Here is a 15,894-nt window from a genome sequence, read left to right on the forward strand (position 1 = left end):
AAACACAGACTGTTTTGGCTTTTTGGGATTACTATGAACTACCCTCTCCATGTCAGTGTACCAAAGAGCCAATTCAAGGGCCTCTCTCTAGTAATAGCTAGCTGCCATTTTAATGATAATAGTCCTTCCATAGACTTGACTGTATAACCCCTAATTTATGCCCTGTGGTGATACTCGTTTTTCACCTCCTTCTCAAGACCCTCTTTCATCACTCCCCTCCATCTCTTCATTCTCACCGTCTGAATAAACTCTTTGTAAACTCTTTGTTCCTCTCTTCTGCATCAACCTCTTCTTCACCTTCTATCTCATCCCTCCACCTGCTACCTGCCCATTTGCAGAATCCCATTGTGTCAATTCACACGCTCTTATCTTCTTCCATAATATGTATTTCTCACCCTCAACCATTCCTCCTCACCTCCTTCTCCAGCTGCTCCCCAGGCTCCAGTGTGGGGTCTCCCCTCACCAGCCTCAGCCTTTCCAGTTGCTGGTTGTGAATGCGGTTGGGCAGCAGGAAGTTGAGTGGGAAGGGGATGTTCTCGGCGTACCAGCGCCGTGTCACGTCCACATAGTTTTTTGAGTCCACCCACTGTGTGTAGATCTGAGGAGGGAGATGGAGAGAGACAGAGAAAGGCAGGGACAGACACATACAGTGCCTTCAGAAAGTATTCATACCCCTGGACTTTTTTTATAGCCTGAATTTAAAATTTAGATGTTTTGTTACTGGCCTACACACAATAGCCCATAATGTCAAAGTGAAATCAGTTTTAAAAAACGACAACATTTTAACAAATGAATTAACAATGAAAAGCTGAAACGTCTCGAGTCAATAAGTATTCAACCCCTTTGTTACGGCAAGCCTAAATAAGTTCAGGAGTAAACAAGTGCTTAACAAGTCACATAATAAGTTGCATGGAGTCACTATGTGCAATAATAGTTTTTAACATGATTTGTGAATGACTACCTCATCTCTATAACCCACACATATAATTATCATCCCTCAGTTGAGCAGTGAATTTCAAACACAGATTCAACCACAAAGACCAGGAAGGTTTTCCCAATGCCTCACAAAGAAGGGCACCAATTGGTAGATGGGTACAAATAAAAAAAGCAAACATTGAATATCCCTTTGAGCATGGTGAAGTTATTTATTACAGTTTGGATGGTGTATCAATACACCCAGTCTCTACAAAGATACAGGCGTCCTTCCTACCACAGTTTAATGGCTGTGACATTGTAGTTACTCCACAATACTAACCTAATTGATTGAGTGAAAAGGAGGAAGCCTGTACAGAAAACAAATATCTCAAAACATGCATCCTATTTTCATAAAGGGACTAAAGTAATACTGCAAAAAAAATTGGCAAAGCACAAGGTGTTATGTTTGGGGCAAATCCAATAAAACACATTGCTGATGACCACTTTCCATATTTTCAAGCATAGTGGAGGCTGGATCATGTTATGGTTATGCTTGTAATCGTTAAGGACCGGGGAGTTTTTCAGGATAAAAAAAAGAAATGGAATGGAGCTAAGCACAGGCAAAATCTTTGTGTAAAACCTGGTTAAGTCTGCTTTCCACCAGACACTCGGAGATGAATTCCCTTTCAGCAGTACAATAACCTAAAACACAAGGCCAAAACTACACTGGAGTTGCTTACCAAGAAGACAGTGAATGTTCCCAAGTGGTCGAGTTACAGTTTTGACTTAAATCTGCTTGAATCTATTGCAAGACTTGAAAATGGTTGTCTAGCAATGATCAACAACCAATTTGATAGAACTTAAACAATTTAGAATATAATAAAAATGGGCAAATGTTGTACAACTCAGGTGTGCAAAGCTCTTAGAGACTTACAGCTTTAATCACTGCCAAAAGTTGTATCACTGCCAAAGGTGTAACATGTATTGACTCAGGAGTGTGAATATTAATGTAAAAGGAGACACACTATATATACAAAAGTATGTGGACATACATACCCTTTAAAGTAATGGATTTGGTTATTTCAGCCACACCTGTTGCTGACCGGTCTATAAAACTGAGCACGCCGCCATGCAATCTCCATAGACAAACATAGGCAGTAGAATGGCCTTACTAAAGATCTAAAGATGTCATAAGATGCCACCTTTCCAACAAGTCAGTTGGTCAAATTTCTTCTCTGCTAGAGCTCCCCGGTCAACTATAAGTGCTGTTATTGTGAAGTGGAAACATCTAGGAGCATCAACAGCTCAGCCACGAAGTGGTAGGCCACACAAACTCACAGAATGAGCGAGTAAAACTTGTCTATCCTTGGTTGAAACTAGAGGTCGGCCGATTAATCGGAATTGCCGATTAATTAGGGCCGATTTCAAGTTTTCATAATCGGAAATTGGTATTTTTGGACGCAGATTTAAAAAAAAAAAAAGTTTTTTACAACTTTATTTAACGAGGCAAGTCAGTTAAGAACACATTCTTATTTTCAATGACAGCCTAGGAACGGTGGGTTAATTGCCTTGTTCAGGGGCAGAAAGACAGATTTTTACCTTGTCAGCTCAGGGATTCAATCTTGCAACCTTACGGTTAACTAGTCCAACGCTCTAACGAGGAGCCTGCCTGTTACGCGAATGCAGTAAGAAGCCAAGGTAAGTTGCTAGCTAGCATTAAACTTATCTTATAAAAAAACATCAATCAATCATAATCATTAGTTAACTAAACATGGTTGATGATATTACTAGTTTATCTAGCGTGTCCTGTGTTGCATATAATCAATGCGGTGCGCATTTGCGAAAAAGGACTGTTGTTGTCCAACATGTACCTAACCATAAACATCAATGCCTTTCTTAAAATCAATACACAGAAGTATATATTTTTAAACCTGCATATTTAGCTAAAAGAAAGGTTAGCAGGCAATATTAACCAGGTGAAATTGTGTCACTTCTCTTGCGTTCATTGCACGCAGAGTCAGGGTATATGCAACAGTTTGGGTCGCCTGGCTCATTGCGAACTCATTTGCCAGAATTTTACGTAATTATGACATAACATTGAAGGTTGTGCAATGTAACAGGAATATTTAGACTTATGGATGCCACCCATTAGATAAAATACGTAATGGTTCCGCATTTCACTGAAATAATAAACGTTTTGTTTTCAAAATTATAGTTTCCGGATTCGACCATATTAATGACCAAAGGCTCGTATTTCTGTGTGTTATTATATTATAATTATGTCTATGATTTTATATTTGATAGAGCAGTCTGTCTCAGCGATGGTAGGCAGCAGCAGGCTCGTAAGCATTCATTCAAATAGCACTTTTGTGCGTTTTGCCAGCAGCTCTTCGTTGTGCTTCAAGCATTGCGCTGTTTATGACTTCAGGCCTATCAACTCCCGAGATGAGGCTGGTGTAACCGATGTGAAATGGCTAGCTAGTTAGCGGAGTGCGTGCTAATAGCGTTTCAATCGTCACTCGCGCTGAGACTTGGGAGTGGTTGTTCCCCTTGGTCTGCATGGGTAACGCTGCTTCGAGGGTGGCTGTTGTCGATGTGTTCCTGGTTCGAGCCCAGGTAAGAGAGAGCAGAGGGATGGAAGCTATACTGTTACACTGGCAATACTAAAGTGCCTATAAGAACATCCAATAGTCAAAGGTATATGAAATACAAATCGTAGAGAAAGAAATAGTCCTATAATTCCTATAATAACTACAACCTAAAACCTCTTACCTTGGAATATTAAAGTCTCATGTTAAAAGGAACCACCAGCTTTCATATGTTCTCATGTTCTGAGCAAGGAACTTAAACGTTAGCTTTCTTACATAGCAAATATTGCACTTTTACTTTCAACACTTTGTTTTTGCATTATTTAAACCAAATTGAACATGTTTCATCTATTTGAGGCTAAATTGATTTTATTGATGTATTATATTAAGTTAAAATAATTGTTCATTCAGTATTGTGGTAATTGTCATTATTACAAATCAAAAAAATGTTTTTTAAAAATCAGCCGATTAATCTGCTTTCTTTGGTCCTCCAATAATCAGTATCGGCGTTGAAAAATCATAATCGGTCGACCTCTAGTTGAAACACTCTCTACCGCGTTCGAAACTGCCTCTGGACGCAACATCAGTACAATAACTATTGGTTGGAAGCTTTATGAAATGGGTTTCCATGGCCGAACAGACACACACAAGCCTAAGATCACCATGTGCAATGCCAAGCGTTGGCTGGAGTGGTGTAAAGCTCTCTGCCATTGGACTCTGGAGCAGTGGAAACACGTTCTCTGGAGTGATGAATAACGCTTCACCATCTGGCAGTCCGACGGTCGAATCTGGGTTTAACGGATGCCAGGTGAACATTACCTGCCCGATTGCATAGTGCCAACTGTAAAGTTTGGTGGAGGAGGAATAATGGTCTGTTGTTTTTCATGGTTTGTGATAGGCCCCTGAAGACCAGTGAAGGGAAATCTTAAAGCTACAGCATACAATGACATTCTAGACGATTCTGTGATTTGTGGCAACAGTTTAGGGAAGGCCCTGTGCACAAAGCCATGTCCATGCAGAAATGGTTTGTCAAACATATTTGGGATTAATTGGAACGCCAACTGCGTGCCAGGCCTAATCGCACAACATCAGTGCCCGACCTCACTAATGCTTGTGGCTGAATGGATGCAAGTCCCTGCAGCAATGTTCCAACGTCTAGTGGAAAGCCTTCCCAGAAGAGTGGAGGCTGTTATAGTAGCAAAAAGGGGCACCTACTCCATATTAATGCCCATGATTTTCAAATGAGGATGTTCAATAAGCAGGTGTCCACATACTTTTGGTCATTTAGTGCATTTCATTTTCAATACATTCGCAAACGTTTCTAAAAACATGTTGTTTTCATTGTCATTATATGGGGTACTGTGTGTAGATTTTTTTTTTTTTTAAATCAATTTTGAATTCAGGCTGTAACAACAAAATGTGGAATAAGTCAAGGGGGTATGAATACTTTCTGAAGGCACTATAATGGATGGAGGAGGAGAACAGAAGAGGCAGGTACCATAGATTGCGACCATAAAGTACAGCTAGAGCAACTACAACAAATGATCAAAGGCACGTTATAGAGCCAACACACAACAATGAAGATCAAATGCAACTTTTTTCAAAACACACCTGTGATCTTTTCATGGTGGAGAAACGTGCGTGTTCCACACTAGTTCCTACCCTGTCAACACCATAGGTTATCAAAAGGTAAACTCCCAATACCAGACAGAATTAATAGGACAGGACCACCCTGACTTTCCAATATGGGAAACAGTTGATCCTATTGTTGAAAATAGTATCAATGGCTAGGACTCCAATTTTGAAAACTGGATGTTTGATGACCTAATTCATGCGATTTAACCAGGGGCACAATGGTATTTACATGCTGACCACACAGCTTGCGTCGCAAAATAAATGTACACATACATGTTATTCAAATCATTGCACCCACACTGCTCGCGCACGCCAAGGAGCGTCTGCGTTGCCAGGCGCTAAAATAGAAGTTAGTTCTATTTGTGACGATGAGCGTGGTGCAAGTTCTGCCTCTCCCATCTCCTCATTGGTTTATAGACGCAGATACCCACGTGCCATCTCCTCATTGGTTATACCCACATGGTTGATTGAAAGACAAATTAAGGTCGGTCGTCGTTGTGGTAATACTATGAAAGTTAGATGCCAATCGCCATATAAAGTCCAAAGAAGAAAAGGCCTGGAAGGAGGAGCGATGACTAGAAACAATTTGGTTGACTGTTTTATGTGTGGATTAATTGTCGGAGTAGAGGACCTTGTGCATTTCAGGTAAAATAGCAACTCAACGTTTATATCCCGGGACAAATTAGCTAGCAATAGCAAGCTTGGTAAATAGGACAAATTAGCTAGCAACTGTAAGCTAGCTAAATTGCCATAAATGTTTAATGCTTTTCGACCTCCAAATTAATATAATTGGTTCAGAGTTTTTGATATTTCAACATGCGTGTCATGATTTGCGCACGATGGCAGGTGGACGAACACACGCGCCCGGTTTGGGTATGGTGTCAGACAGAATCCACAGGGGTAACTCCAACTCCTCCCCCTGGCACAGACTGAAAGAGCCAAGACCTTTGATAATGTTTGGATCATCATCAACCACCATAGAAAGGCAATAATGGGAATGTTAAGATGTGGATATAGTTATTTGTGTGTGTGTGTGTGTGTGTGTTGACCCCATGCCCCTGTTTTACCCTGATCTGCTAAACCATATCCACCCTTTACCCCTTTTCTCATCTCACTTTCCCTTTCTTTTTCTATGTTCTACGGTATGTGAAGAGAGAAAAACAAACTGTCATCTCTTTCCTCTGGCCTTCCCTCGCCCTCTCCACATGTAGACGTTATCTCACCAATGCGGGCAGCAGTTTCTCCTCCAGTAGTGACACAAAGGCCAGAGTGTCCGCCCCTTCCTTGGCTGAGAGGTCATAGTCAGCGTTGTATTTCTGAAAGACAAGGACGGTCAGTCCTTTAGTTTAGATATGGGATATCAGGTCCTAGATGAGAGTATGAATGCCGTTACAAAATAGTCAATAGAATTCACCAGGTAAAAAGACAGTCATAGCAAAAGTTCAGGTGAAAAGGCCTTTACAAAGCAGAGAGGAATCTATACTGAACCAAAACAGAAACGCAACATGTAAAGTGTTGGTCTCATGTTTCATGAACTGAAATGAAAGAACCCTGAAATGTTCCATACGCACAAAATGCTTATTTATCTAATTTTGTGCACATTTGTTTACATCCCTGTTAGTTAGCATTTCTCCTTTGCCAAGATAATCCATCCACCTGACAGGTGTGGTATATCAAGAAGCTGATTAAAAAGCATGATCATTACACAGGTGCACCTTGTGCTAGAGACAATAAAATACCACTCTAATCACACAACACAATGCCACAGATGATTCAAGTTGGGGGAATGTTCAATTGGAATGCTGACTGCAGGAAAATCCACCAGAGTGGTTGCCATAAGCCACCTCCAACATACAGCAACAGCATTACGTCCAACCGGACTAAAAACCGCAGACCACATGTAACCACGCCAGCCGAGGACCTCCACATCAGTCTTCTTCACATGACGGATTGTCTGAGATCAGCCACCTGGACAGCTGATGAAACTGAAGAGTATTTCTGTCTGTAATAAAGCCCTTTTGTGGGAGAAAAAAAATAATTGTGATTGGCTGGGACTGGCTCCCCAGTGGGTGGGCCTATTCCCTCTCAGGCCCAACCATGGCTGCACCCCTTTCCCAGTCATGTGAAATCCGTAGATTTGGGCCAAATGAATTTATTTCAATAGACTGATTTCCTTATATGAACTGTAACTCAGTAAAATCTTAATACAAAGTTGAGAGACATTTCCCTGTAATGCTTAGAGAAAATCTAATGTCAAGTGTTATTGAAGTGTTGTGGTTGTAGGTTCACCTGCCTCATAAAACCCCTATTATTTCAGGGAGTTACTAGACTGTAGGTCACCAAGTGCTAACAATCAGTATCTATATAATGTGTGTGAAATGCTTGATATTGTATGTGTTGTAAACAGGTCTACTTTCTTGGGGACCTGAATATTCATTGGTTTTCATCAAGCGGAAGCTTCTAACTGTAACCAGTGCCTGTAATCTGGTTCAGGTTATTAATCAACCTACCAGGGTGTTTACAAACACTACAGGAACTATATCATCCACGTGTATTGATCACATTTGTACTAATACTGTAGAAAAGGGATCTTCAACTAGATTAAACCGCCGGGCCATTTTTTTATTGAGCGGATGGTCAGGGGGCCGGAACTTAATTACAAATATTTTGTAGACTGCAAATTGACCACAAGTAGTACAAAACCGTTATATACCTCAGCTGAATCTGGTAATGAATGGTGTGGCTGTTGAGGAGACTAAAGTAACCATAGATTGTAAACTGTCATGGTCAAAACATATTGATTCAAATGGTTGTAGATGGGGAGAAGTCTGTCCGTGATATAGATGCTCTGCTTTTTGACACCACACTCCACAAAGCAAGTCCTGCAGGCTCTAGTTGTATCTTATCTTGATTATTGTCCAGTCAGAAGTGCTGCAAAGAAGGCTGCAGCTGGCCTAGAACAGAATGGCAAGTTTTGCTCTTCATTGTAATCAGAGTGCAAATATCAAGCTCTTAGCTAATAGTTGAGGAAATACTAACTGCATCGCTTCTTGTTTTTATAAAGAGACATTGTTTACATAGTCAATTTACACACAGCACTGGCAAAATTCAAGGAAACATACATTATGATACAGAGCCATGATAGCATGGAACTCCCTTCTTTCTCATACAGTGCAGGTGAACAGCAAACCTGGTTTCAAAAAACAAATAAAGCAACACCTCTTGGTACAATGTAAATAGTCTGGTGGCCATTTGATTAACTGTTCAGTCTTATGGCATGGGGGTCGAAGCAGTTAAGGAGCCTTTTGGTTGTAGACTTGGGACTCCGTTACTGCTTGCCGTTCGGTAGCAGAGAAAACAATCTATTACTTGGGTAACTGAAGTCTGACAATTTTTTGGGCCTTCCTCTGACACCACCTAGTAGTATATAGGTCCTGGGTGGCAGGAAGCTTGGCCCCAGAGATGTACTGGGTCGTACGCACTACCCTCTGTAGCGCCTTACGGTCTGATGCCGAGCAGTTGCCATACCAGGCGGTGATGCAACTGGTCAGGATGCTCACGATGGTGCAGATGTAGAACTGTTTGAGGATCTGGGAACCCATGCCAAATATTTTCAGTCTCCTGAAGGGGAAAAGGTGTTGTTGTGCCCTCTTCATGACTGTCTTGGTGTGTTTGGACCATGATAGTTTGTTGGTGATGTGGACACCAAGGAACTTGAAGCTCTCAACCTGCTCCACTACAGCCCCGTCGATGTTAATGGGGGCCTGTTCGGACCGCCTTTTACTGTAGTCCACGATCAGCTCCTTTGTCTTGCTCACATTGAGGGCGAGGCTGTTGTCTCATCGTTGTTGGTGATCAGGCCTACCACTGTTGTGTCGTCAGCAAACTTAATGATTGTGTTGGAGTCGTCTTTGGCCACGCAATCATGGGTGAACAGGGTGTACAGGAGGGGACTACACATCCTTGAGGGGCCCCAGTGCTGAAGATCAGCGTGGCATATGTGTTGTTGCCTACCCTTACCACCTGAGGGCGGCCCGTCAGGAAGTCCAGGATTCAGTTGCAGAGGGAGGCGTTTAGTCCCAGGATCCTTAGCTTAGTGATGAGCTTTGTGGGCACTATGGTGTTGAACGCTGAGCTGTAGTCAATGAACAGCATTCTCACATATTTCTTCCTTTTGTCCAGGTGGGAAAGGGCAGTGTGGAATGCGATTGAGATTGCGTCATCTGTGGATCTGTTGGGGCGGTATGCGAATTGGAGTGGGTCTAGGGAATCCGGGAGGATGCTGTTGATGTGAGCCATGACCAGCCTTTCAAAGCACTACATGGCGACCGACGTGAGTGCTACGGGGCGGTAATCATTTAGGCAGGTTACCTTTGGTTCCTTGGGCACAGGGACTATGGTGGTCTGCTTGAAACATGTAGGTATTACAGACTCGGTCAGGGAGAGGATTAAAATGTAAGTGAAGACACTTGCCAGTTAGTCTGGGTGTGCTTTGAGTACACGTCCTGGTAATCTGTCTGGCTCCGCGGCTTTGTGAATTTTGACCTGTTTGAGCTAGGCAGAATACTGCCCCCTTTGGAGGAATTGAGTGCCCATAGTAAACAGAAAAAAATCTGTCCAAAATTGCTAATATATGCATATAATAATTATTATTGAATAGAAACCACGTTAAAGCTTCTAAAACCGTTCAAATTATGCCTGTATGTAAAGCAGAACTCACAGGGCAGCCATTCTCCCAAACTCTCTGTCATCAATAAAGTTGGGCCAACTTTGACGTCATCGCCCCCACCCTTCCCAACCAGCTACGGATCTGGGAACAGTTTCTATGTCTTCAGCGAGATGTCTCCTTTCAATAGGGCGTTTCATTGTGAAAATCGCGCGCTCTCACCCTTTGGCGGGCTAAAACATTCGGGTCACGCGAAAATACATGCACTCTCATGCGCACGTCGCGTCTGGAGATCCCTTTGTTCCAGGAATCATTACACGATGTGAGTTTGTCTCTTCGAGTTGAGAATTGCTTTGCACGTTTAGAAAGCTTGATTCTGCACTTAGTTTGACCAGTTTAGTCGACATATAATATGTAATTTTGAAGTTTTGATGCGCAACTCCTCGAATTTTGGCTGCATTTCAGCCAGAATTTGTCGCGTTTGATAACCCAAAGACGCAGACTTGAAAGCCAAACGCTGTTTTTGGTAAGTATGACTCCTTCCCGACTTCTGATCGAAGACCATCAAAGGTAAGGGAATATTTATGTGGTAATTTTGTGTTTCTGTTGACTCCAACACAGCGGAGAAATATTGCTAATGTCTGAGCGCCGTCTCAGATTATTGCCTAGTGAACGAATTCTGTAACGTTAAAAATAAATGTAACACAGCGGTTGCATTAAGAAGCAGTGTATCTTTCTAACTATATGTAGAACATGTATATTTAGTCAAAGTTTATGATGTGTATTGCTGTTATCTGGTGGAGTTATCATAATTTCTCTGGACATTTTAGTAGCATTGTTTGAACATGTCGTCATTGTAAACAGAGATGTATGGATATAAATGGCATATTATTGAAAAAAACATAAATGTACTGTGTATCATGTCCTATTACTGTCATCTGATTAAGATTTTCAAAAGGTTAGTGAATTATTTTTCTTTTAATCCTGCGTTTGTGATTACATATTTTGTTCGACAAAATGGCTATTTAAATTAGCTGTGTCTTTGGTGGTGGTTTGACATAAATCTGACTTGCTGGGTAGATGAACACGGTGTTTATCTTTCATTTGAGCTATTGGACTTGTTAATGTGTGGAGGTTAAATATTTCTACGAATATTTTTGCATTCTGTGCGCCACCTTTTGAGTTGAGTGTGGGAGGGGGTGTGCCCTTGGGGAACGTGGTAGCGTGATGTCGTTAAAAGGTCTTGCTCACATTGGCTACCGAGAGCGTTATCACACAGTCGTCCAGAACAGCTGGTGCTCTTATGCATGCGTCAGTGTTGCTTGCCTCGGGTCCATAAAAGGCCTTTAGCTCGTTTGGTAGGCTCGCGTCACTGGGCAGCTCACATCTGGGTTTCCTTTTGTGGTCTGTAATAGTTTTCACCCCTGCCACATCCAACGAGCGTCAGAGCTGGTGTAGTAGGATTCAATCTTAATCCTGTACTGACGCTTTGCTTGTTTGATGGTTCATCTGAGGGCACAGCGGGATTTCTTATAAGTGTCCGGATTAGTGTCCACCTCCTTGAAAGCGGCAGCTCTAGCCTTTAGATCAATGAGGATGTTACCTGTAAATCCATGGCTTCTGGTTGGGATATGTACGTACGGTCACTGTGGGAACGTCGTTGTCAATGCACTTATTGATAAAGCCGATGACTGAGGTGGTATACTCCTCAATTCCATTGGATGAATCAAGGAACATATTCCAGTCTGTGTTAGAAAAACAGTCCTGTAGCGTAGCATTCGCATCATCTGACCACTTCTGTATTGAGTGAGTCACTGCCACTTCCTGCTTTAGTTTTTGCTTGTAAGCAGGAATCAGAGGATATAATTGTGGTCAGAGTTTCCAAATGGAGGGTGGGGGAGAGCTTTGTATGCATCTCTGTGTGTGGAGTAAAGGTGGTCTAGAGCTTTTTCACTCTGGTTGCGCATGTGACATGCTGGTAGAAATTAGGTAAAATGGATTTATGTCCCTGGCCACTAGGAGTGCCGCTTCTGGATGAGCATTTTCTTGTTTGATTATGGCCTTAAATAGAGTTGGTTGAGTGAGGTCTTAGTGCCAGCATCGGTTTGTGTTGGTAAATAGACACGAATAATAGATAGTAGATAGTATGGTCTACAGCTTATAAGGTACTCTACCTCAGGCGAGCAATACCTCAAGACATTGTGAACCAACTGTTATTGACAAATAGACACACACCCCTCGTCTTACCAGACGTAGCCTCTCTGTCCTGCCGGTGGGTGGAAAATACCGTCAGCTCTATATTATCCGTGTCGTCATTCAGCCACGACTCGGTGAAACATAAGATATTACAGTTAATGTCCTGTTGGTAGGATCATCTTGATCGTAGGTCATCGATTTCATTTTCCAATGATTGCGCGTTGGCAAATAGAATGGATGGCAGTGGGAGTTTACGCGCTCGCCTACAAATTCTCAGAAGGCAGTCTGACCTCTGATCCCCTTTTTCTCCATCTTTTCTTCATGCAAATGACAGAGATTTGGGCCTGTTACCGAGAAAGCAGTATATCCTTCAGGTCGGACTCGTTAAAGGAAAAAGCTTCTTCCAGTTCGAGGTGAGTAATCGCTGTTCTGATGGCCAGAAGTTATTTTCGGTCATAAGAGACGGTAGGTAGCAGCAATATTATGTACAATATAAGTTAAATTCTATTTTTTTAATACAAATGTAGCATGTGACCTACTTGTTGTGTATATGAACTGACGTATGTGTAACTGATGCAAACACACACGCACACTACACTAGTCACTTTAAACAATGCCACTTTAATAATGGTTACATATCTTATTACTCATTTCACATGTATATACTGTATTTTATACCACCTATTGCACCTTACCTATGCCGCTCGACCATCGCTCATCCATACACTTATATGTACATATTCTCATTCACCCCTTTAGATTTGTGTGTATTAGGTACAGTTGAAGCCGGAAGTTTACATACACTTAGGTTGGAGTCATGAAAACTCGTTTTTCAACCACTCCACAAATTTCTTGTTATTAACAAACTAGTTTTGGCAAGTTGGTTAGGACATCTACTTTGTGCATGACAAAAGTCATTTTTACAACAACTGTTTACAGACAGATTATTTCACTTACAATTCACTGTATCACAATTCCAGTGCTTCAGAAGTTTACATACACTAAGTTGACTGTGCCTTTAAACAGCTTGGAAAATTCCATAAAATGATGTCATGGCTTTAAAAGCTTCTGATAGGCTAATTGACATCATTTGAGTCAATTGGAGGTGTACCTGTGGATGTATTTCAAGGCCTACCTTAAAACTCAGTGCCTCTTTGCTTGACATCATGGGAAAAGAAAAAAGAAAATCGTCCAAGACCTCAGAAAACAAATTGTAGAACTCCACAAGTCCGGTTCATCCTTGGGAGCAATTTCCAAACTCCTGAAGGTACCACGCTCATCTGTACAAGCAATAGTACGCAAGTATAAACACGATGGGACCACGCAGCCTTCATACCGCTCAGGAAGGAGACGTGTTCTGTCTCCTAGAGATGAACGTACATTGGTTCAAAAAGTGCAAATCAATCCCAGAACAACAGTTGTAAAGATGCTGGAGGAAACAGGTACAAAACTATCTATATCCACAGTAAAATGAGTCCTATATTGACATAACCTGAAAGGTTGTGCAGCAAGGAAGAAGCCACTGCTCCAAAACCACCATTTTAAAAAAGCCAGACTGCGGTTTGCACCTGCACATGGGGACAAATATCGTACCTTTTGGAGCAATGTCCTCTGGTCTGATGAAACAAAAATATAACTGTTTGGCCATAATGACCATCGTTATGTTTGGAGGAAAAAGGGGGAAGCTTGCAAGCCGAAGAACACCATCCCAACCGTGAAGCACGGGGGTGGCAGCATCATGTTGTGGGGGTTCTTTGCTGCAGGAGGGTCTGGTGCACTTCACAAAATAGATGTCATCATGAGGAAAGAAAATGATGTGGATATATTGAAGCAACATCTCAAGACATCAGTCAGGAAGTTAAAGCTTGGTTGCAAATGGGTCTTCCAAATGGACAATGACACCAAGCATACTTCCAAAGTTGTGGCAAAATGGCTTAAGGACAACAAATCAAGGTATTAGAGTGGCCTGACCACAAATCCCTGACCTCAATCCTATAGAAAATGTGTGGCCAAACTGAAAAAGAGTGTGTGAGCAAGGAGGCCTACAAACCTGACTCAGTTACACCAGCTCTGTCAGGAAGAATGGGGCAAAATTCACCCAACTTATTGTGGGAAGCTTGTGGAAGGCTACCCAAAACGTTTGACACAAGTAAACAATTTAAAGGCAATGCTACCAAATACTAATTGAGTATATGTAAACTTCTGACCCACTGGAAATGTGATGAAATAAATAAAAGCTGAAATAAATCACTCTACACTATTATTCTGACATTTCACATTCTTAAAATAAAGTGGCGATCCTACCTGACCTAAGACAGGGATTTTTAATAGGATGAAATGCCAGGAATTCTGAAAAACTGAGTTTAAATGTACTTGGCTAAGGTGTATGAAAACTTCTGACTTCAACTGTAGTTTTTGGGGAATTGTTAGATTACCTGTTAGATATTACTGCACTGTCGGAACTAGAAGCACAAGCATTTTGCTACACTTGCATTAACATAAAAAAAAATATAGATTTTTTTTCTCACGTTTATTTAACCAGGTAGGCCAGTTGAGAACAAGTTCTAATTTACAACTGCGACCTGGCCAAGATAAAGCAAACATTTCGACAAAAAACACAACACAGAGTTACACAAACAAACATACACAATAGAAAAATCTATATACAGTGTGTGCAAATGTAGTAAGATTAGGGAGGTAAGGCAATAAATAGGCCATAGTGGTGAAATAATTACAATTTAGCAATTAAACACTGGAGTGATAGATGTGCAAGTAGGGATACTGGGGTGCAAAAGAGCAAAAATAAATAACAATATGGGGATGAGTTAGTTGGGTGTTGCTATGGTGACCAGTAAGCTGAGATAAGGCAGGGCTTTACCTAGCAAATACTTATAGACGACCTGGCGCCAGTGAGTTTGGCGACGAATATGAAGCGAGGACCAGCCAATGAGAGCATACAGGTCGCAGTGGTGGGTAGTATATGGGGCTTTGGCGACAAAACAAATGGCACTGTGATAGGCAAATTGGATGTAGTCTGAGTAGAGTGTTGGAGGTTATTTTGTAAATGTCATTGCCGAAGCCAAGGATCGGTAGGATAGTCAGTTTTACATGGGTATGTTTGGCAGCATGAGTGAAGGAGGCTTTGTTGCGAAATAGGATGCCGATTTCAGATTGGAGATGCTTAATGTGAGTCTGGAACGAAAATGTCCAGTCTAACCAGACACCTAGGTATTTGTAGTTGTCCACATATTCTAAGTCAGAACCGTCCAGAGTAGTGATGCTAGTCGGGCGGGGGGCAGCGAACGGTTAAATTTGCAGCGGGGGGTGCAGAGCTGTTGGCCGGGGTTGGGATAGCCTGGTGGAAAGCATGGCCAGCCGTAGAAAAATGTTGATTGAAATTCTCAATTATCGTGGATTTATCGGTGGTGACAGTGTTTCCTAGCCTGAGTGCAGTGGGCAGCTGGGAGGTGCTCTTATTCTCCATGGACTTTACAGTGTCACAAAACTTTTTGGAATTTGTGCTACAGGATGCACATTTCTGTTTGAAAAAGCTAGCCGTTGCTTTCCTAACTGACTGTGTATTGGTTCCTAACTTCCCTGAAAAGTTGCATATCGCGGGGGCTATTCGATGCTAATGCAGTACGCCACAGGATGTTTCTGTCCTGGTCGAAGGGCAGACAAGTCTGGAGTGAACCAAGGGCTACATCTGCTAACCATGTGTATGTGACCAATAACATTTGATGTTAATGTTTTTAAATGTATGTAAATAAAGGTTTTTGTCTGTAATGTATTTTTTGTTATGTGTCGGACCCCAATAAGACTGTTGCCATTGGCCCTAACCCCTCAATCTGTAAGGTCGAAGCAATATGGGAGACGCTTTACCACAACACTGCT

The 15,894-nt window shown here is 41.8% G+C and overlaps 1 protein-coding gene across 7 annotated transcripts in view; it reads right to left on the minus strand.

The window, feature by feature from the left end:
* Positions 1–15,894, minus strand: part of LOC118398081 (metaxin-1-like) — a 33,279-nt gene that overhangs the window by 1,695 nt on the left and 15,690 nt on the right. For 6 of the 7 annotated variants that reach the window (XM_035793083.2, XM_035793084.2, XM_052470288.1 and 3 more), the window contains 2 exons: positions 6,362–6,454; positions 416–598 (listed from right to left, as the gene is read on the minus strand). In XM_035793083.2, the coding sequence (XP_035648976.1) occupies positions 416–598; positions 6,362–6,454 (276 nt within the window). The remainder of the gene's footprint in view (positions 1–415; positions 599–6,361; positions 6,455–15,894) is intronic. The other variant, XM_052470284.1, reaches the window with a different exon arrangement.

Source organism: Oncorhynchus keta, chromosome 19 (assembly GCF_023373465.1).
Source record: "Oncorhynchus keta strain PuntledgeMale-10-30-2019 chromosome 19, Oket_V2, whole genome shotgun sequence".
NCBI lineage: Eukaryota > Metazoa > Chordata > Actinopteri > Salmoniformes > Salmonidae > Oncorhynchus > Oncorhynchus keta.